The sequence below is a fragment of the Dermacentor andersoni genome, chromosome 7, assembly GCF_023375885.2.
Source record: "Dermacentor andersoni chromosome 7, qqDerAnde1_hic_scaffold, whole genome shotgun sequence".
NCBI classification, from domain to species: Eukaryota; Metazoa; Arthropoda; class Arachnida; order Ixodida; family Ixodidae; genus Dermacentor; species Dermacentor andersoni.
Genome location: NC_092820.1, coordinates 153,702,662 through 153,729,404, shown reverse-complemented (window position 1 = coordinate 153,729,404; position 26,743 = coordinate 153,702,662). Strand labels below are relative to the sequence as shown.

The following is a 26,743-nucleotide window of genomic DNA, read 5'->3' as shown; positions in this document are numbered from 1 at the left end:
ACACTTGAAGTATTTTAATTTACACATCCGTGACGTGGTTCGACACGTGATACGTCACTGGGCAATGAGGTCTCCTATTTCCGCAGAGGCACGTTACGGGACCTTATTAAAGCGCGCCTCACAGTGTGATCGTTGTTTCATACAATTAATAATATTTATTTCTAATCAAAATATGTTCATCATTATCACATTTTTATTTCCACTGCAGGACAAAGGTTTGCAATGCGGGCTTGTTGGTAATGCGTCTTCAAAGGGTGTACGGTAGCTCGATTAAAAGACGGGCCAAAAGAAGAACTGTTGCGGACGTCCAACTAAAACTGGCTAATACCAGAGCGGTGCGAAGGGGACATGCGTATTAAAGTACTGGCAACTGATCGCTCAGCATTGCCTCATGCTTCCGTAATGACTTCACACACGCAAATACACACACACACACACACACACACACACAAAGACGATGTCTCGATGCACCAACTTTAGTGAGTGGGGCTCTTTATTCAGTCCACATTTTTGGTTTCATGAAGAAAAGAAAATACGGTAATGTTATACATCTCCTGGGAAGTATACACGTTAACCCTTGTAGCACTCTTTATGCGACGATGAGAACGTCCCTGCCTGGTATCTGCTGTTTTCTGTCCGTTTTCAGCTTTTCAACATCACAGACACGCGCACCACATGGTCTTCCGAATCGTATGTGCATGCTCGCACAATCTCACGCACGACGTAGTCTGCTCTGCTCCGATGACCGGTACATCGCATCGATGTCCTGCTGGTAGAAGCTTTGCAGGGGCTTCCTACGAATCTTATACGTGGCTGTCACAAGCCCCGAGTCCGGCGTCCATTCTTCGGCGCACAGTTTCAACCTTGCCGGAACCTCTGTCTTCAACAGGTCGCTTAAGTGTGCGTACGCCAGAATCTCCTCCTCGGCGGCCTTGGCTACCTCGGTGTCCTGACACAGTTCTCTCAGCAGACGTTGGACACTTCTTCGCCCCTGCCAAGATCTCGCGCAATGAGCTGGAGATGTTGGTAGTTGGGAGTCACGAACGCCACGAGGTATGTATGCAGTGAGTTGCCGTACACGAACAAGTTGTCGACGAGCGGGCATGTCTTCAGCACCGACTCGACGCGACCCAGCGAGATGTACTCGCCGAACTGCAGCTTGACCAGGTCCTTCTTGCGATCCACGATCCTGAGCGTTCCGTCGGGGAAGATCTCTGCGATGCCTCCAGGGTAGAACCAGCGGATGCCGCCTTCTTCCTTGAATGACTCCTTCATGAGCTCATCGTTCTTGAAGTAGCCCTTGGCGACGCAGGGGCCACCGACGACGATCTCGCCGCGAGAGTTGAGCTTGTCCGTCGTCCGGTAGTTGCCTTCGTCCCAGTCGACTAGCTTCATGTAGCAGCAGGGAAGTGGCGGACCCACGTGGTCTGCCCTGGTGTTGTCTGCGTCGTGGTACTCGCCACGGCGCAGGTTTCAGTCATGCCGTAGCACTCGACGACGCGACAGTCCATGCAGGTCCTCACGAACTGGCGCGTGTAGCTTGACAGGGGGCCGAGCCGCAGGCGGAAACCTTCAGGTTGGGACCCAACAATAGGCGCTCGTGCTTGAAGACTAGCTGGTTTAGGAACGGGGTGTCGAAGCCGATGTCGAGCCGGAAGTTCTTATACTGGGCGGCGTAGTCAAACAGGGCCTTGAAAAAGGGGCCCCTTCGACGTGGCGACCTCGTTGACGCCCTTGCGAAGGCGGTCTGCTATGAGAGGCAGGTAGACAAGTATAATAGGCTGCAAAAGGGTCACGTCTCTTTGGCAACCCTTGGCCACGGCGCTGGAGTCGGTGATGGTCAGCGGGAACGAGTAGCCGATGCGCGCACCGGCACCCAAGAGAAGCATCTCGGTCGCCAGCTCGAGCATGTGAGCCATGGGCAGGTAGGCGAGATAGACGTCGTCACTAGTGTACGCCCCATACTGGTCGCACATGCTGACGAAGTCGTTCATGGCTGAGACGAGGTTCCTGTGCGACACTATGACGCCCTTGGGCGTGCCCGACGAGCCGCTGGTGAACATGACGATCGCGACGTCGTCCGGCGAGGGCGAGCACTCCTCGAGTTCGCGGTTGGCACCCCTTTCCTCGAGGCTTGAGAATGCAATAACCTGCGAGAAGGTTCGTGAAATTTCAGCGAATTAGATAAGTCCTACTGTGAACAAGAGGGGCATCGGACGATCAGTTAAGCACGAACACTGTCGCTCTACAATTAAAGAGAGAGAGAGTCGAAAGAAAACAGAAAAGCATGGCAATTATTTGAAATAAAAGATCCGGTTTGCTGCACTGGACTGGGCTACGGGAGTGGGAGAGAATGAAGGATAATGTGGGCATAGACACAGAGCACACGCAAACGATCACAGCCGTTCATAGTACCTAGGATAACACTTCATAACATAAAACAACACTACGGTTGACAAGAGGCTAAGGAACGGTTACCGAGCAATGCAATAAAATATCGTCATCATAACGTTAAGAGACAGGAAACGGCGGGATGCATTAGAGAGCAAACGGGGCTAACTGATGGGAAGTCGTTCTAGGCAGGGGTTGCGATTTTTAGAGCAGATAACCCGACAGTCTATAGTGAAGCAATGGATGTCAGGGAATGGGAAACGCAGCGAAGAGAACACAAATAATTTCGAGCACGATTAGCTCTTTGCTCGACACTTTCCACGCTAACACTTCAGCTTTCAAGTCACATTGTTTGAAGCATAAACCTCGGTTAAGAAAGTCAGTGCAGCTATTTATTTATTTATTTATTTATCATACCCTCAGGGCCATTACGGCATTATAGAGGGGAGTGGTTACAAGCAAAACGGGTAAATTCAACAAACAGGAGTTACTTGTGCAGAAAATTATGTATATAAGTATGTATAAACAAAACTATTTAACAAATGGCACCTAGATATACAATGTTAGCTAAGGCATTTGTGAGTACAGGTTGAAGAGTATGAAAAAATAGGTTCCTAGTTATACAGTGCTAGCTATGGCATTCTTGAATAATTGGTGATCTGCGATAGTGGCTATCGAGGCGGGGAGGTGATTCCACTCATTGGAAGTGCGTGGTACAAATGACTGCAAAAAAGCGTTTGATCTGCAAAATGAAATGCTGACCTTATGAATGCGGTCTAGTCTGGGTGATACATACGGAGGCGGAGAAATAAGTTTGTTGTGTAGCAGCGGGTGATGAAATAATTTATGAAAAAGGCACAAACGGAACAATTTTCTACGTGATGACAAGGACGGTAGGTTAAGACTAGATTTCATGGCACTGATACTCGTGGTTCTATTATAGTTAGAAAGAATGAAACGAGTAGAGTTATTCTGAACCATTTCCAGTGAGTGTATTAGGTTTACTTGACCTGGATCCCAGATTGAAGCAGCATACTCAAGTTTAGGTGGTATTAGAGTTTTATAGAGGATTAATTTTAAGGAGGAAGGTGCTTTGGAAAAGTTGCGTCGTAAGTAACCTAGCATTCTGTTAGCGTTACTATATATATATATATATATATATATATATATATATATATATATATATAATAATATATAATATATATAATATATATTTACAGATTTGAGGGCAACTTCATGTTATACCTGGGCGGTTCGCGTATGAGGGGAAGCGAGGAAAAAAAGTAAACCTCAACGACAGAGTCCGCAACAGTAAAGAGTGACTCGGTCAACTAGCATCTTTTTGAAGATTTAGAAGTACCGCTTACAGTCAGGGGAAGGGAGCTCGATCGTTGCATGCTCAGCGCAATCTGCCAGCATATCTCTGGGAAGGAGGGGAGCAGGACAGTGGCCTTCGATCGGGCTCGTAGAGTTTAGGAAGTGGAATAGCGCAGTTTATGTAGCCTCTTACAAGCTGTTCCTTGGGGAGCACTGGTCCATCAAATAATTAAATGAACTTGAAAAAGAAAGTAGCGCGGTTTGCAACGTGAAATGTTTTCCTCGGCCTATGTATATGCGATGTAAATTCACATTAATGACACAAGCACCAACCAGTTTACAGTAAGCCCAACGTATCAGAGTTATTCCGACATCTTCATCAAGAGTGACTTTGACAACATGCAGTAGCTCAAGTTACCCCGAAGTCACCCATTATGAAGAATTCAAAACTCCGAAATGTTGGACTGCATATATACAATAAGGCAAGCTAGATGGTTGGAATTCGCGTAACTCGTCTAACTTCAAGTGTTTCTCAATGAGACTGATTTTACCTCCGAGTCGACACGTGATATGCACATCCGTGGCATGGAAAGACAGCCGTACACTCCTAAAAAGGTTTGCACTCTTTGGAGCTTATTTTGTCCCACAAGGATAATCGTCATCTGTCCTGCCTGCGTATCCTTACTTGTAAACTCTGCGCTTGCTACTTTCCTGTCGAGAATGCTATGTTAGGCTGATAACGCGCACGCCAGACCGGGTGCGCAGCGTTAAGGTAAGGAAATGTTAGCAAGATAGATGATGGTTATTTTTGTGAGACAAGGTAATCCCCAAGTGGTGAAAACGTTTTTAAGAGTGTACAAAACACGAACACAAACGCATAAGGTCGCGCTTATGAGAAATATCGTTCTGGCACATGCCTGCATAAGCTCTCCAGTATCTTGCGTAAGCAGAATTCAGTGCCCTTCCACTCTGTGAAGAAGGATGACCAAAGAAAAGGTGAATAATCGTCGTCGTCATCATCATCATCATCATCATCATCATCATCATCATCATCATCATCATCCTGACTACGCCCACTGCATGGCAAAGGCCTCTCCCATACTTCTCGAACTACCCCGGTCATGTGCTAATTGTGGCCATGTTGTCCCTGCAAACTTCTTAATCTCATCCGCCCACTTAACTTTCTGCCGCCCCCTGCTACGCTTCCCTTCTCTTGGAATCCAGTCCGTAACCCTTAATGACCATCAGTTATCTTCCCTCCTCATTACATGTCCTGCCCATGCCAATTTCTTTTTCTTGATTTCAACTAAGATGTCATTAATTCGCGTTTGTTCCCTCACCCAATCTGTTCTTTTCTTATCCCTTAACGTTGCACCTATCATTCTTCTTTCAATAGCTTTTTGCGTCGTCCTCAATTTAAGTAGATTTCGTAAGCCTCAAGGTTTCTGCCCCGTAGGTGAGTACTGGTAAGACACATCTGTTATAAATCCTTACTTTTTTAGCGATAATGGCAACCCGCTGTTCATGATCTGAGAATGCCTGCCAAACGCACCCCAGCCCATTCTTATTCTTCTGATTATTTCAGTCTCATGACCCGAATCCGCCGTCACTACCTGCCCTAAGCAGATGTATTCCCTTACCACTTCCAGTGCCTCGCTACCTATTGTAAACTGCTGTTCTCTTTCGAGATTGTTAAATATTAGTTTTCTGCAGATTAATTTTAGACCCACCCTTTTGCTTTGCCTCTCCAGATCAGTGAGCATGCATTGCAATCGGTCCCCTGAGTTACTAAGCAAGGCAATATCAGCAGCGAATCGCCAGTTACTAAGGTATTCTCCATTAACTCTTATCCCCAATTCTTGCCAATCCAGGTCTATGAATACCTCCTGTAAACACGCTGTGAATAGCATTGGAGAGATCGTATCTCCCTGCCTGACGCCCTTCTTTATTGGGAGTTTGTTGCTTTCTTTATGGGGGACTATGGTGGCTGTGGAACCGCTATAAATATCTTTCAGTATTTTTACTACGGCTCCTCTACACCCTGATTCCGTAACGCCTCCATGACTGCTGAGGTTTCGACGGAATCGAACGCTTTCTCGTAATCAGTGAAAGCTATATATAAGGGTTGGATATATTCCGCACATTTCTCTATCACCTGATTGACAGTGCGAATATGGTCTATTTTTGAGTAGCCTTTACGAAATCCTGCCTGGTCTCTTTTGGTTGACAGAAGTCTAAGGTGTTCCTGATTCTATTTGCGATTACCTTAGTAAATACTTTGTAGGCAATAGACAGTAAGCTGATCGGTCTATAATTTTTCAAGTCTTTGGTGTCCCCTTTCTTATGGATTAAGATTAAGTAGTGAAGAGAGCGGTGAATGTGGGCCGGTGAAGATTCAGTTGGCCTTAATGACCAACTGAATCTCCGCTGCGGGTGTTCCCGGGAATGCATTATCTTCAGGATCGGCCCACGTATGGCGAGTGCTTAACGCCTGCTTCGCCTCCGCCGCGGGTCGGCCCGTCATTGCACTATCTCCTGGATCGGCTCACGTAAGGAGAGTCTTTTGCTTACGACACGAAAATTTCCTTGTACGGGAGAGGTATACAGCTTCGCTGTAAAACGTCACATGTATTATCAACGACAGTTGCTGCACTGGTAGCCATGCGTGCGGCTCTTCATTTCATTCAGGAGGAACCACACCATGCATGGTCAATATTCTGTGATTCCAAGGCCGCCCTACAGAGTGTACTCTCAGCACTGCGCCATGGATCACATGAGCAGCTTGTCGCGGGGATCAGAGAAGTCCACCATCACATAGTTGACGAAGGACATGATATATCAGTGGTTGCCAAGTAACTGTGGCATACATGGCAATGATCGAGCGGACGCAGCTGCCCGATCGGCCCACGACGGCGTCAACTGCGTTGCCATTCCTCTTTCGAGAGCCGAAGCAGCGAAAAAAAACTTTCTGCACTTACGCGTGAATTAACATTAGCTCAATGGAATTCATCCGAATTCACAAGTGCACGCCTCCATACCCTGAACCTTAATTTACAGCTCCGTATACCACCCGACCTTCCACGACGTAAATGCACCCATATAGTCCCTCTATGACTTGGAGTAGCATTTTCAAAATGCGTTGTCCTTTCTTATCGGAGTGGCCAACAGCCCACTTTTCGACTTCTGCGGGTGCAACTAAACAATCGCGCACCTTCTTTATGAGTGCCCTTGTTTCAACCCGTAAAGAGCAGCCCCTTGAGCCACCCTAAACCAATTGGACAAGCGCCCAATAACGGAAAACAACATCCTTGGAAGGTGGCCTACGCGAACAACAGCGAGATCCCCTATCAAGGCGATGCTGCATTACTTAAAAGACACGAGACTTTGTGACAAATTGTAAACGTACATTGTGTGACGTAGAATTGTACTGTGACACTGCGTAACACTAGGAACGCCTTCGCAGACTGCGTGGCAGTGCCCACAGAAACAGCTCTGCATCGTGTGTGTGCGTGTGCGTGTGCGTGTCTTTTTAAATTCTTTTTCTCTCACTTATCGCATTCCTTTGCCCCTCGCCCGGTACAGGGTAGCCAATAGGAGATAATCTCTGCTTAATCTCCCTGGCTTTCCTTTGCCTTTCTCTTTGTTTCTCTCTCAGAATTATTGCTCGGGACGCCTTCGAGTCTACCTGTTCGGACTGCACGTCGGTTAGCAGCTTAGATCACATACTCTGGCGGTGCCACCTCGTTACGGCGACCCAATAAAGTCACCTAGGAGGAGTGGAGTTCTGCCATCAAGAGTTCCGAGCTTCTCCCACAACTCCGGGCTGTCCAGAGAGCTCACGGTGCGGCGGTGAGGCTTGGCATCCCCGTCACCACCTGGCTAGCGGCCCGCGGTGCTGCTCCAAGGGCTGCGCTTCTCAGGACATCAATAAAGTTCTTTGTCTGTCTGTCTGCCTCTCTTTCTCGGTAGACTTGCGTGCTCTTACCTGGAACAAAACAAAAGCAAATATATATATATATATATATATATATATATATATATATATATATATATATATATATATATATATATATATATAACAGAGAAAGTACCTCTATATTGTTTATCGATCACTTTGCGTCACCGGCGGCCGACGATTATGTCCAGCGAATGACGAAGGCTCAACCTTCCTGCACAAAGGCTTCACAATCATGAACCACCTCGCTCTTCACTGCTTTTAAATTACGCAATACTTGGGAGCAGGCTAGGTGGCATTCCATAACGAGGAGAGTTGAAGCGTGAGCTGTACACGAGGTCGACTAGAACAGACGGAAAGTCAGGTGTTCTTATATGCCTTGGTTGATCCCCGTCTTTCGCACTTCAACGCTGCTCACTATAAACTTCAACTGTAGCTGCCTCTGTGGCAACGTCAACAGCGCAGGACCCATCATGTAATGGAAGATTTTCTATCCTCGTCGGTAGGGCGCGATTTGTTTGTCTAACCATATTACAATACACATTCCGGTTACTACAGCGCGAAGAAAAACGGGTACCAGGGAGAGGAAGCGCCGACTCGCAACTGATTTAATCTGAAGGGTAGTACAAACCAATAGTTTCTTGAAGCCTCTCGCATTATGAAAGGAAAAGTTAAGATCTAGTGACTATAGGAAGCAGGTGTTTTACTTAGCTTGTGAGCTCTTTTTTAGAAGTATATCTGTGAGTAGGACGTTTGCAAAAACCTCGTACATGTCGCAACATTTTAACGCAAGCTGCAAATTTTATATAAAATTTGTCCACTTGAGCCACTATTGGGACTACACTTTTCGCAAAAGTCCTCGTGAACGTAACAGTTTAACGTTAGCTATAGATTTGTATATCAGATTTGTCCGCTTGAGACGCTAGTGATGAGTAGAATTTTCGCAAGAACGTCGTAAACGTGTTAACAATTTAACGTAAGCTCTAAATTCTTATATAAGTCCGCTTCAGATGCTGGTCAGTATTACAAAATGATTACAGCTGAAACGCGAAACGAAGACAGGGTCGACCAGGACAGACATGGAAACGCAATTGTTCGTATGTGCCATGGTCATTTCCGTTTATATTTCTCTCTTGAACGCCACTCGTTAGGTTCCTCAGTTGGTCATATCCCTGTGGCAACGTCAGTCCCACTAGTTATGAACCAGAAAAAATTCTATGTTCTCAGTTTACCTATTTGCTCGTCGACTCACCTTAAAGAGTCTCTTATCGAGTAACGCAATAAACCGTGAGGCGTGGCGAAAGAGAAGAAGTCGAAGAACATTGGGGAGAGCCAGGGGAGATAGAGGGGAAGAATAAAGAACTTAGAAATGGCAACGTGACGCTTATTTGATGTGTTTGATATGTGTGGGCTTATTACATATTTTGGCACAGCCGACAAGTGAACGAAGATGTGGGATACGTTTTTCGTGGAGAAGTACAACGACCGAGTCGTATTCAAAGGCTACCAAGTCCAGGATTATTCTCCGCTCGACCTCCCTGTGGACACAACAACGGGTGAGCTCTTGGATCTTGTTCTGGATCGAGCTTCTGAGTCGCTCCATGACCTTGTTCAATGAGTTTCGGCGAAGGTGAATATACCAGTAGCCATATTTAACCAGCTGATACTTGGACGACCATTCGGTCGTGCAGCGTCATATGACGAGATCAACAATTCCTTCAGGACATAGCGATGCAATAACAACAATTTTCGCAACACATTGTCATGGCGGAAGCTTTCCTGTCTGCTTTACGCCACAAGAGGCCATCCAGTTGAAATTTTACGGCCAGTAACTTCTGACGGGCCTTGTGATAACACAGGAGGATGGATGGGTCACAGTTTTTGAGGCCGCAGCGAAATACATCGGGTGGCTGTCGGACCAAAACCAGGTCTTAAACATGCGGCAATTTCTCAGTGTTGTAGCGAGAAAGTGGCATGAGTTGCGCTTTTTCGAGCAGGTTTGCGAACCTTTGTGCATGTGAAAGTAAGTTTTTCGTAAACATTTCGATGAAGTAACCTACAGCGATGTGACCAGGCGCTGTTTTACCGTCTTAGGTGTGGTTCCCCGCTTGACTTTCTTGAGAAGCAGCGACTGCCTCGATTTGCTGAACCAGATTTATTGTCAAGGTCAGTATTAGCGCTTGTAATTCACGGTCTCCCAAGAGATTTTCAACGGCATATGCACAAATAAAAGGACCAGTAACTCTCGAGGCGCTACTAGAGCTGCTACAAGTATTTTCTCACTATTGGTCTGAGCGGAGCCGCAAGACGCGACCAGATATTCAGAGAGTCAGATTCCAAGTCCAGCAACTCGGATGCAAGATCGCCACAACTTCGCAAATATTAGACTTCGTGCGACCGACTCAGGACACGGTGACGCCTTCCAGTCATCGACACTGTTCAAACAAAAACAATTGACAACAAAGCCTCAGTATGTTCAACCGAAACGAAACGAGATCGTCTTACTGCTTTCTTCAAGTTTACTGTGCATACAACTCGAAGTGAGCGGACAGAACCTGCGACCTCTTATCGACAGTGGAGCTTCAATATCGATATTCAAGAGAGGCGCAGCAAATGCAGAAGACATATTCGCAGGCAGATCACTCTTTGTACGAGGTTATGGCGGCCATGAAAAGGAGCGCTGCGAATCAGCTTAAGGCTAAGATATCAGTCGCAGTACGCGGAAATTCTGGCCTTAGTGATAGAAGGTGTCGAACACGACTTACTTCTCTCTCGCCCGGACATGAAATCGTTGAGGCTAAACCTTAATTGGGACGACACTGTGTCTGTAAGCCCCGATGAAGATAATTCAAAACCTATGACAGCTGCAAACCGAATTCGCAGGCCCCAATAGTGGAGACAGCATTCAGAAACTCTACCCAGAATTGTTTTGCTTGGGAGGATATCCTCCTGGTACCACCAAGTTTGACACTACTATAGTCCTGAAAAAGTCATACAACCTATCGAGAGAAAACAAGACATGGCTAAAAGAGGAGCTTCAAAAGATATTAGATGTTGATATCATCCGTCCATCTGTATCACCGTTTTCATCACCAGTCACAATCGTCCCAAGAGAAGACGGTAGCCTCAAACTGTGCACTGACTACACAGCGATCAAGAACCATATGCATCTGATCCCATTTCCAATTCCTCCAATAGACAGCCTCATTGACAAAATGGGCGGTTGTACCTAGTTTTCCAGGATAGATGAGTGCAAAGGCTTCTGGCAAATGCCACTGCAAGAAGAGACCAAGCAATACACCGCCTTTGTGACTGCATTTGACATTTACGAGTATAATCGTCTTCATTTTGGTTGGAAAAACTCGCCCAGTTGGTTTCAGAAGATGATGACTACAGTTCTGAAGCCTTTTATTGGTCGATTCTGCAATGTATATGTAGATGACATCCTTGTATACTCTAAGAGTGAGCAGCAACATGAAGAACACCTTGCGCATGCTCTCACTGCCTTGTCCGGAGCCATGCTAGAGGTCAACTTCAAGAAAAGCGAGTTATTCAAAAACAAACTCACTTTTTTGGGTCGAGTAATAGATGGTACCACTAAGAATACCAAAGAAGGGTCCGTGACACGCATCGCTAAGCTTGTGAAGCCATCTGACGTCCAATCGCTTCGCGTGTTTTTGGGACTAGCCAGCCATTTCACAGCATTTATTCGAGACTATGCTAAGAAGACGCGGTACCCAACAAGGTTGACGCAAAAATATGCACCGTTTCGACGGACAGAAGAATGCGATTGCGCGTACGAAGGGCTGGTACAGATGATTCCTTCCGACCCTGAGCTTTGCCTTCCCGATTTTTCCCTTTCATTGGAACTAAATACAGATGCGTCACATTACGAAGCGGGAGTGGTTTTGTATCAACGAGACTCCACCCGGGCAGCAAACCAACAGCTTCTTGTGGTGGGTTACTACAGTCACACTTTCACCAAGGCGGAAGTAAACTGCATAACTGAGAAAGAAGCTCTCGCTGTCCTAAAGGCCATTCGGTACTTCCGCTCCTTCTTAGAAGGAACACAGTTCAATCTCTATACTGATCATGAAGCACTGACACCTTTTCAAGCTGGCGGAACTTAAAGGAAAAGTCGCATGCTGGGTGAACGAGCTTCAGCAGTTTGACTTTGAAGTCATTCATCGCCCGGGAGCTTCAATGAAAGACGCCGATCCCACGCCGAGGTTGGCGGTCATGCCTGTTTCAGTTCACCAAGAAGCAATAAACGCTGCGAAACTGCGGGAAGTAACTAAAACACTCCAACCCACAGCGACGGGGAAAGTGGCAGTGCCTTGTGTCGAAAATCTTGGATTTCTATCATAATAGCCCCTATTCAGGTAGACGTGATCGGTTTTGGAGAACCTACATGAAGTTAACGAAGGGATTTACATGGCTTCACATAAAACGAGACGCGAAGATATATGTACGATCATGTCGCGAATTTCAACTGAATAAGGTGAAATTCAAACAGCCAACCCAACAAATGATATTGCCGAAACATTCAGGGACACCATTCGAAGTTGTACACTTAGACTTCGCCGAGCTCCGTAAGAAGTCAGGAGGTGTGAAGAAAATGCAAGCGTTCCTTGTGTGCGTGGACGAGTGCACAAGGGTGGTAGAAGCGAAGCCAGGAAGAGAGGATACCAACAGCGTGATTTCATTGGTCAATCCCAAATGTTTGACAACGTGAAAGCTTTGGCATCCGATAATGGTCCAGCCTTTCGAAGCCATAAACTGCAGGAGCGGGCACAACGACACGGGGTAACACTGAGATTCACTGCCCCATATTATTCAACAGCTAATGGATCGGTGGAACGAACTATTCGGGACCTGAAGCAATACATCAGCATGTATACCCAAGTTTCCCGGGAGGATGGAACTACTGCCTTGAAGCAGCGGTATCTCGTCATAACCGATCACGCACAACTGGTCTAGGATGTACACCCCTCTTTGTTGTAACTGCAAAACCAACTTAATTTCTCGGTGATGTATCCTTGAGAGCCGACAAGATGGTGCAGCTTACAAAAACAAGGACAGAAGACAACCAAGCGAACTACCGTGAAAGAATAAAAAGAAATTATAAGAAGCAAAACACAACGTTACCAGCGCTGGAGGTAGGAGACTTGGTTCTCGTGAGAAAGGGACTATCAATCACTGGCTCTATCTATAAAGGACGGTAACTTCTCGTGAAAATCGCAAGTCAGCAAGAGCAACTTTAAAACTGTCTGGTACATCGGCGCGAACGAAAATGAACAATAGGCTTCTATAGCGAATGTGTATTTCATCCAAGGAGGGATGAAGAAAGAAGGCGGGGGGAGTGAAGCCTGCCGAAAGAGAAGTGGGAGAACAGGGGTGAGCCAGGGGAGACAGAGGGGAAGAAAAAAGAAATTAGAAATGGTGACATGATGCTTGTTTGATCTATTTGATATGTGTGGGCTTATTACAAATCAGTTTGCACGGGTACAGTAATCTTTAAAAACTTAACGCTTACAGATTTGCGGTATACGCGTTCTTGATGCAGAGTCATGGTTTGTCAAGTTAGTGCTTCTATATTTATATATTTTAAACCTTCCACGTTTCGAGCAATATTTGTAAAAATTTTCGAGGTATTAAATCAGAATTCTGCTTCATAGAGTTGTTAGAATTTTCTTTTCTCTCTTAAATACAAAGACTTTTACCAAAATAGGGCCGGCGCGGTTGTCTCAGGCAAGCATTTCTACGTTTTACGTTTATTCGAATAAGAACGTCGGAGTCAGCCGAGAGATGGCGCTTCCTCGAGGAAGCTTCAGCTCGAGGCCTACTCCGATTTCCGTATTCAAAGGAGTGTGCTTAAAAAAAAAGCGCTTCTAGGCGGGCACCTAAGAAAAAAAGTCGCAGTTTCGCCCGAAAGGTGAAGCATCGATTGGACTAGCAAATTATTAGACATCCATCCGAAGTAAGGATAGCAGTTTTATCGGCCGTATAAACATGGAAACACTCGCTTACTGATGATATCTTCGACTGGTCGCCTCCATCCTGCGAAGCAGAAGCGGGCAGATCCGGCGTTCCACGAACTCAGAGGTAGAGGACAAGCGCGCAAGCCGAACGTGTGGATCGCTCTCGGAGGAGGAAATGGCAGATGAAAAACCACGGGATTACTGCCAAACGTCCGATGTTTCGCCTATCCAAACCGGCAGACGCGACGTTCGTCGAGACGCCACTATACAGTGGGCCCAGGTTGCCTAGGTTACGGCGGACCGTCGCCAACAACGGCGACTCTGTGCTGTGATGACGTTGCGGGAAACGCTTGTCTCGACGACTACTCCGACGTTAGGACTCGGAGCGCTTCAGAGCGCTCGAAGGTGGAGGAGAGCGGTGGAAAAGGACTAGCCGAACGCAAGGCGCGCACCCTCTGTCAACCGGCCAAAGACAATGCCGCTCGCGAGAGCGGTATAGAGCACACCGAAACGGCCAGCTGAAGATGCCATAAGTGAATTAACAAGCATGGTGTCAGCGCGCACAAGCAGGCATGAACGCATCACACTCGATGAGCGCGGACGCTTGCTGTCAAAACGCTGGAGTGAGCAAGCGTGGCAGCAGCAGCGGGCGAAGTGATACGGTCTACCGCTTCAACGTAAGGGCGGTGAGAACACGGCGCGCACAATGGCACGATCCGTCCGCAGTTCCCTTTCGTGACACGGCGCGCTCGACTGCGCGCTGCCGTTCAAAGGGCGCACTTGGCGGAGTCGATATCGCCGTGCACCAAGGGCTGCTGTTTGAATGCATCTTATCGCCTCTAAACTGGAACCTGTCGAGATTAGCATTATCTGTTCGTTGTGGAAAAACAGAAAAGTGTAGCTTGTGGCGGTTTCTTGTGCCCATGCACCGTGAGAAAGATAATAGAGGAGCGCGAAGTGGCCAGGCTTATCAAGATTCTGTATAATGATCGCTCCCCATCGACGCATGCTTCCGTAACTACTGAACTAAACGTAACAGCGCAAACATCTAAGACGAGCCACAAAAAGAAAGACAGGACACACACTGGCGCTGACAACTTTTTTTCCTTTCGTCGTCGATGCATATATATACCTGGGCCACATAATCGCGCAGGCGCAGAGAATACATTACTGACATCTGCCAACTTATCGTATACGTAAACGAAGGAAATCAAATTCTGATTGGTGCAGGGACAACGATGTGTCACTAATGCAATTATTTCCTTGTCTTTTTATGTGATAGGCCTCTAAGGCAAGCCGCGCATGTTCATTCTTGCTTTTTCCAAGAATTATCGTCCGATCAAGTCGCGCCTCGCAATTGCGCCTCGCCTCGCAACCACAAAAAGGCCGGCCGCCGAACGTGAAACGCGAAGGCCTGCGGTGGTCCCTTATATACATAAGGTGACCCATCAACTCAAGAAAGTTGCTTGCAGGCATGGCGTTCCTTTGGCAATTTCTGCGCCAAACAAGCTTTCAAAGCTATGTTCCCGCACCTGGGGAGAGAACAGAGGAGGATGCCAAATTCGGCATGATGCCTCATACGTGTCGTGCGCTGTCGGCGTGGTTTATGGCATTCCACTCTCATGTGGTAAGACATACGTTGGCCAGACAGGGCGTTGCGTCAATGAGCGACTCAGGGAACATGCGCAAAAAGTAAACAAAAATGTAGATAAAGGAGCGCACCTGGTTGCGCATATAAACTCTTGCAGCAATTGCGAGGCGCGACTTGATCGGACGATAATTCTTGGAAAAAGCAAGAATGAACATGCGCGGCTTGCCTTAGAGGCCTATCACATAAAAAGACAAGGAAATAATTGCATTAGTGACACATCGTTGTCCCTGCACCAATCAGAATTTGATTTCCTACGTTTACGTATACGATAAGTTGGCAGATGTCAGCAATGTATTCTCTGCGCCTGCGCGATTATGTGGCCTAGGTATATATATGCATCGACGACGAAAGGAAAAAAAGTTGTTAGCACCAGTGTGTGTCCTGCCTTTCTTTTTGTGGCTCGTCTTAGATGTTTGCGCTGTTACGGTTAGTTCAGAAGTATACATGTACCAACAAGGCCCATGAAGTGTTACTGAAATTCCGTAACTATATCACACACACAAACACACGCGCGCACACACACGTACACGCAAGATGATATCTCGCTGCACCAACTTCAGTGGCTGTGAGAGCTTATTCTGTCCACATTTTTTATTTTACAAAGAAAGTAGGGTAATGTTATACATCTCCTGGAAAGTACGCGTTAACCCTTGCACTACTGTTTATGTGACGATGAGAACGCGCCTGGTATCTGCTGTTTTCTTGCCGTTTTCAGCTTTTCCACGTCGCACACGCGCCCCACATGGTCCTCTGAATCGGTTGTACATGCGCGAACAATCTCACGCACGACGCAGTTTGCTCTCCTCCGATGGCCCGTACATTGCGTCGATGTCTCGCTGGTAGAAGGTTTGCAAGGGCTTCCTGCGAATCTTGTACGTGGCCGTCACAAGCCCCGAGTCCGGCGTCCATTCTTCGGCGCACAGTTTCACCCTTGCCGGAACCTCGGTCTTCAAGAGATCGCTGGAGCGCGCATACGCAAGAATCTCCTCCTCGGCGGCCTTGGCCACCTCGTTGTCCTGACAGAGTTCTCTCAGCGAGGCGTCAGACACGTCGTCACCCCTGCCCAGCTCTCGCGCAATGCGTTGGAGATGCTTGTAGTTGGGAGCCACGAGGGCCACCAGATACGTGCGCAGTGAGTTGCCGTACACGAACATGTTGTCGACGAGCGGGCACGTCTTGAGCACCGACTCGACGCGGCCCAGCGAGATGTACTCGCCGAACTGCAGCTTGACCAGGTCCTTCTTGCGATCCACGATCTTGAGCGTGCCGTCGGGAAATATCTCGCCGATGTCGCCCGAGTAGAACCAGCGGATGCCGCCTTCCTCCGTGAAGAACTCCTTCGTGAGCTCGTCGTCCTTGAAGTAGCCCTTTGCAACGCAGGGGCCACCGACGACGACCTCGCCGCGAGGGTTGGGCTTGTCCGTCGTCCGGTAGTTGCCTTCGTCCCAGTCGACTAGCTTGATGTAGCAGCCGGGAAGTGGCGCACCCACGCGGTCCGCGCTGGCGTCGTCGGCGTTCATGAAGCTACCCCCGCCGTTGGTTTCGGTTGTACCGTAGCCCTCGATGACACGACAGCCCATGCAGGCCCTCACAAACTGTCGCGTGTAGCTTGATAGGGGCGCCGAGCCGCAGGCGAGGACCTTCAGGTTGGGACCCAACAAGAGGCGCACGTGCTTGAAAACTAGCTGGTTGAGGAGCGGCGTGTCGAAGCCGAGGTCGAGCCAGAAGTTCTTATACTGGACGGCGTAGTCGAACAGGGCCTTGAAGACGGGTCCCTTCGATGCGGCCACCTCGTTGACGCCCTTGCGTAGACGGTCTACTATGAGGGGCACGCAGACCATGAGAGTAGGCTGCAGAAGGGTCACGTCTCCTCGGCAGCCCTTGGCCACGGCGGTGGAGTTGTCGGTGATGGTCAGCGGGGACGAGTAGCCAATGCGCGCACCGGCGCCGAAGAGAAGCGTCTCGGTCACCAGCTCGAGCACGTGAGCCAGGGGCAGGCAGGCGAGATAGGCGTCGTCACTAGTGTACGCCCCAAATTGGTCGCACACGACGGCAAAGCCGTTCAAGGCCGATACCAGGTTTCTGTGCAACACCATGACGCCCTTTGGCCTCCCCAATGAGCCGCTGGTAAACATGACGATCGCGACGTCGTCCGGCGAGGGCGAGCACTCTTCGAGTTTGCGTTTGGCACCCCTTTCTTCCAGGCTTGAGAATGGGATGACCTACGAGAAGGTGCGAGAATTTTCAGCGAAGAAGACAAGTCATACCGTGAACAAGAAAAGCATCGGACGATCAGTTAAGCACGAACACTGTCGTAATACAATTAAAGGAGGGAGAAGAAGAAGAGAGAGAGACACGAAAGAAAGAAGAACAGAGCAGATTAATTAAAATTGAAGATCCGGTTTGCTGCAGTGCACTGGGCTACGGAAGTGGGAGAGAATGAAAAATAAGGTGGACATAGACACAGGTCTCCGCACACGATCACAGCCGTTAACGGCACGACACCTAATAAAGCAATACTACGATTGAGAGGAGGCTATCGTTTACAAGCAACGGTTACCAAGTAATGGTACGAAATATGATTGCTGTAAGGTTAAGAGACAGGAAAACGGCGGTATGCATTGAAAGCGAACGGGGGTTGTCGGCACGAAGTTGAGCTAGTCGGGTCATGCGATGCCTAGAGCAGATCACCCGGTGGTGTAGAGTATGGGAATCAATGCCAATGGACGGGAAAGCAGCGAAAAGAACACACGGAATTTTAAGCAGGGTAAGCTGTTTGCTCGACATTTCCACGCTAACACTTCACCTTTCAAGTCGCAATGTTCGAAGCATAAACCTCGGTTACCCAGAGTCGCATATCAAGCATGTCAGCGCCGGTAAAGTATACACTTGCAGATTTCGGGCGAATTCAAATTGTACTTTGGCAGTTGTCTATGAGGCGAAGCGGGGGAGAAATGTAAAACTCAACGACAGGGTCCGCAAAAGTTAACAGCGACTCCCTGAACTCCCAGCCTTACGAAAATTTAGAAGCACGGCCTAAAGTCAGAGGAGGGGAGCTCGCTGCACGCTCAGCACTATGAGTCGGCATATCCGGGGAAGTGGGTGGGGAGGAGGGGCAGGGCAGTGCCTTCTATGTTCCTCTTAGAGTTTAAGAAGTGGAATGGTGCAGTTTATGTAGCCTCCTACAAGCAGTTCCTTTGGGAGTGCTGGCCCATCAAAGAGTTAAAGAAATAATAAAAAAAAAAAGAAAATAGCGCGGTTAGCAACCTGAAATGTTTTCCTCAACGTATGCAAATGTGATGTAAATTGAGACTAATTACACAAACGCCAACCAGTTTGCAGTAAGCCCGGCGTATCAGAGCTATTCAGACGTCTGCATCAAGGGTGACTTCGAGAACCCGCAGTACCTTAAGTTACTGCGAAGTCAACCTTCATGAAGAATTAAGAAGGAATCCGAAAAAGTTGGATTGCATTTAATAGAGAGTTTCAGGTTAGTGGACGCAAGCGGTAGAGTGCACGCGCACACCCAGACGTAGGGGTCTTCGCATGCGCAGTACCGTGGCCCCCAGTTCTTCTGTGCCCGCTTCTGTCCGCTTCTGTCCCCCAACCAAAAGCTGTCTAATAAAGGAAGCTAGATGGGTGGCATTCCTGTAACTCCCCTACCTTCAAGAGTTTCGCAACGAGAATTATTTTATCCGCGAGTCCATACGTGATACACACATTCGCGGTATGGAAAGCGCAGCCGTATACACTCTTCAAAAACGTTTGCACTCTCTAAGGCTTATCTTCTCCTACAACGATAATCGTCATCTGTCTGGCTTGCGTTTGCTTTCTGGTAAACTCTGCGCTCGCTACTTTTCTGTCGAGTGTGCTCTGTCTGGCTGATAACGCGCATTCCAGACCGGGTGCGCAGCGTTAAAGTAAGGTAATGTGGGCAAGGCAGTTAATGGATTATCGTTGTGAGACAAGATAAACCGCAAAGAGTGCAAACTTTAAAAAAGAAATTATGGGGTCTTACGTACCAAAACCACTTTCTGATTGAGGCACGCCGTAGTATGGGGCTCTGGAAATTTAGACCACCTGGGGTTTTTTAACGTGCACCTAAATCTAAGTACACGGGAGCTTTAGCATTTCGCCCCCATCAAAATGCGGCTGCCGTGGCCGGGTTTCGATCCCGCGACTTCGTGCTTAGCAGCCCAACACCATAGCAACTAAGCAACGACGGCAGGTGGTGCACTTTTTTTAAAAGTGCACAAAACACGGACACAAACACATGAGGACGCACATATCTTAAGTATCGTTGCGGCACATGCGTAAGTCAGCCCTCAAGTATCTTGCATAAGGAAAAATTACCATGTCTTAAACCGTAACGACGCGTCGAAGGTGTCGACGTGTGTCCATGACTGCCGGGTTGTATGTGCTGTCTTCCATCGAGCATGCGCATATATGTGTTGTGTCCCCCTTCATTTCCCGCACTGGTTTACCACCTATCTCTCGATTGTCGGCATTTCTATTGTCCTCGGTCTTCTTGTGTTCGTATTATGCACGACTGCCTTTTCGTTACTCTTCCAAAAAATATGGCTGACATCCTATGCAATATTTATTAAGCCTAAGCAGCCTTCAATAGGCACTCTTTAGAAAAACTATTGAATTTCATTGCGAACTTTTGTGAAGTGTATCATGAGTGCCCTACCAACGTGATCGGCTTTCCGTCATTCTAAGTGAACTCGCGGCCGAGTGAAATACACGGATTCCTTTCGCTCGAGTCTGTTCGTTTCCGATTCCTCCAACGTTCACGGCCATCGCCAATCTCGGCGTTTCTTTAGGCTTGTAGCGCAGCTCAGAACGAGCAAAAAAGAAAAGTGGAAGGGGTAATGAAAAGGAAGGGAGAACCGGGTGAGCGCTAACTTCCAACTGATCCGATATCTTATATCTGATGTCTGATACCTGGTCCGATAACTGTTCCGATATTCACACGTGTCGGTACTATGAACCTCGTGCCAACAAACCACTTCCGTTTCATTCGGCTCATTCCAAGTTGGCCAAGAGAAGCATCGCTAAGCTTTGCCTAAATAATGCTTTGCAAAAATCGTGCCACCATACCATTTTTTCTTGCTTTGCTTCTCAGTGCGAACGGCTTTCGCAGGCTGGTTTTCCCCTGTCCTCACAAGTGTCAGTAGCGGAACGGATTCTAAGAGAGTTTAGAAAAGACAACCGACATGAAGATAATCCTACAACTACTCGGGGTAGGGCAAGTTTTATCCCGTATATCCACACCGTCTCACATAATCTGAAGATAATCGCCAAGCGAGCGAATATTCGTGTGGCGTTTTCTGTGCCTAACAAGCTTATGAGGATTTGCAAGCTCACTCATCCGAATAAGGAGGCTCCTCCTAGCTGTGATAAGAATCATAAAAATAAGTTTGTAATTGCACACATTGTGTTGTTTATTGTTTTCCACTCAATTGCGCAAAACGTTACGTCGGTCAGACTGGCCGATGTCTGAATGATAGGCTGCGCGAACGTTGTTACAACGCTAAGAATTGTATTACAGCTGGGGGTTTCTTGCGCAGCACTGCAAAACGTGTGGTTGCGAACCTGTTTTAGAAGAACGCGTCATTCTAGGTCGTAGTCATAATCAGCTTACAAGAGAAATGATTGAATCAAAAGCTTTCATAGGTTTTGACCATGCATGTGTAAGCTCACCTTCATTATTGTTATCAAGCAATGAATTGGAGTATCTCGGACCGCCGCCACGGGCAGTCTGAATATGTTTTTTCACATGGTTACTTTTGCTTTTGTTGCTTGGTTTTGTGTTGTTGTCTCTTCATGTCACATGGTTTGCTGAATGTATATGTAGCCTTCGGATTCACGAAATAAACCGTCACTTAGAAGTTTGCGCTCACCCTGTTCTCCATTCCTTTTCATTACCCCTTCCACTTTCCTTTTTTGCTCGTTCTGAGCTGCGCTACAAGCCTAAAAAGGTCACACGACATAAACATTCGCCCAAACTGCCACGCTTTTGACCCGATCTCGGCGATAACGTCGTCGGAGCGCCGCTCGGCTCACTGACGAAGCGCGAAATGCACATTTAAATTCTCAGCGCCTTGGAGTGGAATTGTTGCGTTAGTCCTGCAGAAATTCCCGCTTCTGTAGCGACCGACTGTAGCGACCTTCTGTAGCGGAAAAATAAGATTTTATTTGCTTTGAATGATAGGCACTCACCTGTGGTCCCTTGGCAAAGGGACCTGGCGGTTTGGCATTCGGGCTCTCCATGCACACGATATGTGTCAGCGACGGCATCTTGGCCACGATGCTGACCACTCGTGTCAGGAGGTCCGACGAGGTGACCAGGTGCGTCACCTCGGTCACGTTGACGGCGCTCACGATGTCGTCGTTGCTGAGCGTCGCGTACAGCGTCACCAGCGGGATGTTGGTGCGGAAGCAAGCTTGCGCCGTCAGCAACCACTCGGCCCGCGTCTCCGCCAGGATTGCCACGAACTGTCGCGGCCGCGCGCCGATGGAAAGAAGACCGCGAGCGGTCAGGTCGACCTTTCGATCCACCTCCTCGTACGTCAGCCACTCGTACTCTCCCAGCACGAGCTTCTTGAACACCTTGCCGTTAGGCTGAACCTCGTCTCTTCGCCCCAGCACGCGTCTTGTGCCCAGCGCTGGTCGCTTGGCGTGAGACCGGATAGCCCTGCGCACGAGTTCGTCCAGCGTCTGGACTCCCTTAAGGTTCTCTACCTCCGAGTTGCGCAGGAGGTGGTAGGGAGACGACGGGTCTCCTTCGATTATGGGCTTGGCGAAGCACATCCGCTTACGCTTCCAGTACACCCAGGGCTGCTGAAGGACGGTGTACACCGGGAGTGTGACGACGTCGTAGATGGTGCCCAGGACCTTGACGATACACAGGAGGATTTCGATCACGAAGGGGAACATGGCTGCGTGGTATGAACTGCGGTTTTGACGGAGTAGCACACGATGAAGGGAAGATCGAAGCAGATACCTGAGCAGACGTCAGAAAATGAACTTCCCTCTGAAATGTAATCTGGGAACAAACAGAAGGGAACCCTCGGTGCTGCCGAATCGAACTACTCGACAGACGGCAGATCCTGCTTTGCTGGCTTTGTTGGGAACTGTTGGCGTTCGAAAGTGCAGTTCTGAAAAACAAAAGAACTTCGACACGATGAGTTTCCAAATCCTTGACAGTAAGCAGCAACGGTGGCGATTGTTCCGCAAATGGCTATGCTGGTGTCTTTTCGAATTAACAGAAGGGAACTCGAAGTTTTGCACTAGAAGTGATCCTCACTGGAGGATTTTACGACGTTGCATCAGACAGGATACCTCGATGAAGCGCTAAGCTCTTGGAAAAAAGCAACCCCTAGATAACTCTTCGTTTTCTGAACATCCGTGGCATACACTATCCGGCACAATCAGAAGGGATCCGGTTTCGCAACAACTCCCAGTGTCGAGTGGACGCTCGGAGACGGCACAGTTCGATCAATTCAGTTTCCACAGCACGCCCGCCCCTCGAATCTGGCAACCGGTCCTTCTTAGGCTGGGACACATGTACGAGCGACATCCGGGTCGTCGTCTTGTTTGTCTTCTTACTGGCAAGGGTTGGCCCTCGCGGCGCCAACAGCAGTGACGTAACGTAGCGGTGCTTTTCGCTGATTGGACAAAGACAAAACAATGAGACCGGAGCTCTAATCTCGGCACCACTCGAAAGGGCTTCTTTGTCTCATATGGAAATACGTCTCGCGTGACGAGTGTGTCGGATGACGACCTGGTGGGTTAACGCATCAGCCCATTGCGCTCTGTTTGCTTTGACTGGCAGCCAAGAGACGAACATGCTACCCGCGCTTGGTAATAGTGTTAGGTTCTGGGCACGGTTGCGTTTGCTTTCCCCGTTTCACTCTTTCTTCATAGGCTTGGCTGCTCTTCTTTTGGAACAAAACAAAAGCAAAAGAAAAACAAAGTCCGTACCTCTATCTTATTTATCGATCAGTTTACGTCACCGGCAGGGGACAATTATGTCCAGCGAATGACAAAGGCTCAGCCGTCCCGCACAAAAGCTTCACCATCGTGAACCACCTTGTTCTTCAATGCTTGGGACCGGGTTAGGTGGCTTTCCATAAACAGTAGAGCTGAAGCGCGAACTGAAGACGAGGGCGACCAGGACAGACGTGGAAAATCAATCGTTCCTATATGCCTCCCCCCGTCTTTCTTTCGCGCTTCAATGCTCCTCATTACAAACTTCAATTCTGGCAACGTCAAGCGCGCGGGACCATCATGCACTGGAAAATTTTCTAACTTCTTCAGTAATGCGCGATTTGTTCGTCGACCCATATTACAGGACTCATTCATATCATTATTGCGCGAAGAAAGACGGTGTTACGGGGACGGGGTTTTGTAATCTTCAACAGCGTCAGCTTGGAGTTAGAACCAGGTTGACCATCTGAACAGGTCCGGCAGGGAAGAATGCAGGGAAGACGAGATGACGCAAAAACAAATAATCGAAGTTTAATCATATATTTACGAAAGTATGCACAGTGCCTCCGATATGCATTACAGTGGAGGGGGGATTACATAAAAAAAGATACATAATACAAGAAACATAGGATAAAACACCACAGCATGTTCATGCATGTACTATTACATCATGAAGCAACTGTACGATACTGTACGACCATATCATTTGAAGTTATTTTCACGATATCACTTTCTAACCGATTCCAGTCTCGAGTTCTTTTGGGGAAAAAGGACTCACTAAACACGTTAGTTCTCCATAAAGATCATTTCACTATGAGTTCGCGTTCAACTCTTATAGACACGTAGTCGGGCATATGTAAATAGTTCATGTTATCAATACCTGTTCTTTAATGAAAAACATCATGCAACCGTTTTAATCTATGAATTAAACGTCGTTTTTGCCGTATGTCCCACCCAATTTTCTTTTTAGCCTCTGTTACACTAAAATCATGCGTAAATTTTAAATACAAATCGCCCAGCCTTACTCAGTACTCTTTCCAGTTTGTCTATCTTCTTTCGTGTCCAAGGATCCCAAATCGTGCTGGCTTATTCAAGATCAGACATTAGAAAGATAGTCTTCGGTCTGACTGGAAATTGTTTTGCGTTTTATTTTCCATTAAACCTAGAACCCGAGGTACTTTGGCAGTAATGTGGTCAACACGACATGTCCGAGATAAGTTAGTCGTGAAATGCATTACCAAATATTTAAATCTGGCACAGTCAACACTTGTATACTATCACTATTATAATTAGACAGAAATGGTTTCTTTTTCTTTTTAGATAATCACATGTGCACTGTTTTGTTTTTCTCTGGGGTTCATATGCCAAGTTGAACACCACTGTGTGATCCTGTCAATGTCATCTTGTAATGTTTCGCAATCAGTTAAATTATCAATAACCTATACATTACGCAGTCCTCTGCGAACACGCGCACAGAAGATTTAATATGACCAACAATGTCATTCACATAAATCAAAAAGAGCAGTGAACCAAGCACCGACCGTTGTGGTACTCCTGACGTCACGTCAGCCTCACCCGATTTCTCTCCTGTTATAACAACTCTCAAACGTCTAAGCTGCAGATAATTTTTCCTTCCATTAATTACTGTAGTGTCAACACAATACCATGACTTTTCCCTTAAGAAATCATGCTGCACGACATCGAAAGCTTCCAATGCATTTGCCAAGTCATGATTAATTCTGTGAGTTGCTTGACACAGAAAAATCCACTGCGCAATCCACGCTGGCAGTTGTTTAGCAGGAGATTCCCATTTAAATGTTTAATTAAGTTAGAGAAAAAAACATGTTCCATCACTTTGCACACTGTACTAATTAACGACACGAGACCACAACTGAACACCTAATTTCGTGGTCCAGATTTGTACACCTGTACTAGCCCTTTTTCGAATATAAGGGCGCGATGCCATTCTGGATCGATTTTGTAAAGAGCAGATATCAATATTTTGAAACTGACCGAGCATATGATGATAACAAAGCATTCGGTATTTCTTCTGGAGCACTGGCTTTTGTAGGATATAATGCTTTAAACATAGCTTCAATTCCATGCAGGCTAAACACAACTTTTTCCATAGCAGCATCACAAGTTCTTCTGGGAAAATTCGCGAGTGTTTGTGCATGAGTAGAAAATTACACCGTTGTAAAAAACGAGGTAAATTCTTTCTGTTATCAATATCTGCAATAGTTCTTTCAGGCGATCTTTTATTCTAAAGTCTACGGTTTCAAAGTAGCTAGCCTTTGCTTTCTTTTATGGCGTCATTCACTTTAGTTGTATTTGTAAGCTTTCTTTTGCCCCTTCTCTTGTCTTCTTGAAAGCTAGTGTATGCATTGTGTCTCTTGCGGACTAATCTCTGCACATCACCTGTGAACCAAGGCTTACTTTTGCTGCATCTAGCTAACATCAGTCATGAGGAAACATGAAGTAATTCAGTTTACTTTTGAACCTTACTCACTTATCTTCTATATCGGACGTTTCTGATAGCGTCTCAAGAAAAACCTCGAAATGGTCAAGCGTTTCTGTTATCATCACAGTATTCGCCTTTTTATAGCTATATATACACCTTCTCCCGCTATCTATAACTTTAACATGGCGCAGGTTCAGCTCGCAAAGGACAGCGCTGCGAACACCTACACCAGGTATGACATTTCTGGCCTTCAGAAGGCACATCGGTACGGGAATTGTATTCTGGGGTTTTGCGTGCAGTAACCACAATCTGATTAAGAGACACGTCGTAGCGGGGGACTCCGGATTAATTTCGGCCACCTGGGGTTCTTTAACATGCACCCAATGCACGATAAAGGGCGTTCTTGCATTTCGCCTCCAGTAAAATGCGGACGCCGAGAAAAAAAATGCTACTCTCTACAAGCACAAGCTAAGCTGGAAAAAAAAAAAATATGGCGAATAGCATCGCTGTAGCTACTCGCTTGGACAGAAAGAGTACGCATGCGTTACAGAGACAGGTTGTTACAGGTCGCCACACTGTCGCCACACGGCAGACGAGTCGATAAATCGTCTGTCGAATCGACGGACACAATCTCGTACAAGGCACGCACGCTTGTTTTCTTCTTTTAGGCAGTCGCCGATATCGCTGGGTACCAAGGGCTGCTATTAAATGTATCTTATCGACTCTAGACTTGAACGTATCGAGAATAGCATTATCTGTTTGTTGTGGAAGAACAGCGAAGTACAGCTTGTGGCGGTTCCTTGTGCCTACATACCGCGAAAAAGAAAAGATCATGATAGAGGACTGCGAAGGTGCCACGCTTATCCAGCTCATATCACCATCGCCTCGTGCTTCCGTAACCACTTGACACGCCCGCACGCACGCACGCACGCACGCACACACACACACACACACACACACACACACACACACACACACACACACACACACAC

General features: G+C 47.4%; 1 protein-coding gene and 1 pseudogene across 1 annotated transcript; both read right to left on the bottom strand.

Moving 5' to 3' along the window:
* Positions 1-475: 475 nt before the first annotated feature.
* On the bottom strand, positions 476-4,141 carry LOC126534459 (long-chain-fatty-acid--CoA ligase 4 pseudogene; annotated as a pseudogene).
* An 11,709-nt stretch (positions 4,142-15,850) lies between these two features.
* Positions 15,851-22,925, bottom strand: LOC126534461 (fatty acid CoA ligase Acsl3-like). Its single transcript, XM_050181735.3, has 2 exons — positions 21,521-22,925; positions 15,851-17,517 (listed from the first exon to the last, which is right to left on the bottom strand). Exons 1-2 carry the CDS (start codon positions 22,235-22,237, stop codon positions 16,075-16,077), a joined length of 2,160 nt encoding a protein of 719 aa, XP_050037692.1. The 5' UTR covers positions 22,238-22,925; the 3' UTR covers positions 15,851-16,074.
* Positions 22,926-26,743: the final 3,818 nt, after the last annotated feature.

Coding starts and splice junctions, on each gene's coding strand:
- LOC126534461 (XM_050181735.3), bottom strand. CDS start 22,237: ATGTTCCCCTTCGTGATCGAAATCCTCCTGTGTATCGTCAAGGTCCTG. Junction 17,518..21,520: donor CCTTTGCCAAGGGACCACAG/GTGAGTGCCTAT, acceptor ACCTTCTCGTAG/GTCATCCCATTCTCAAGCCT.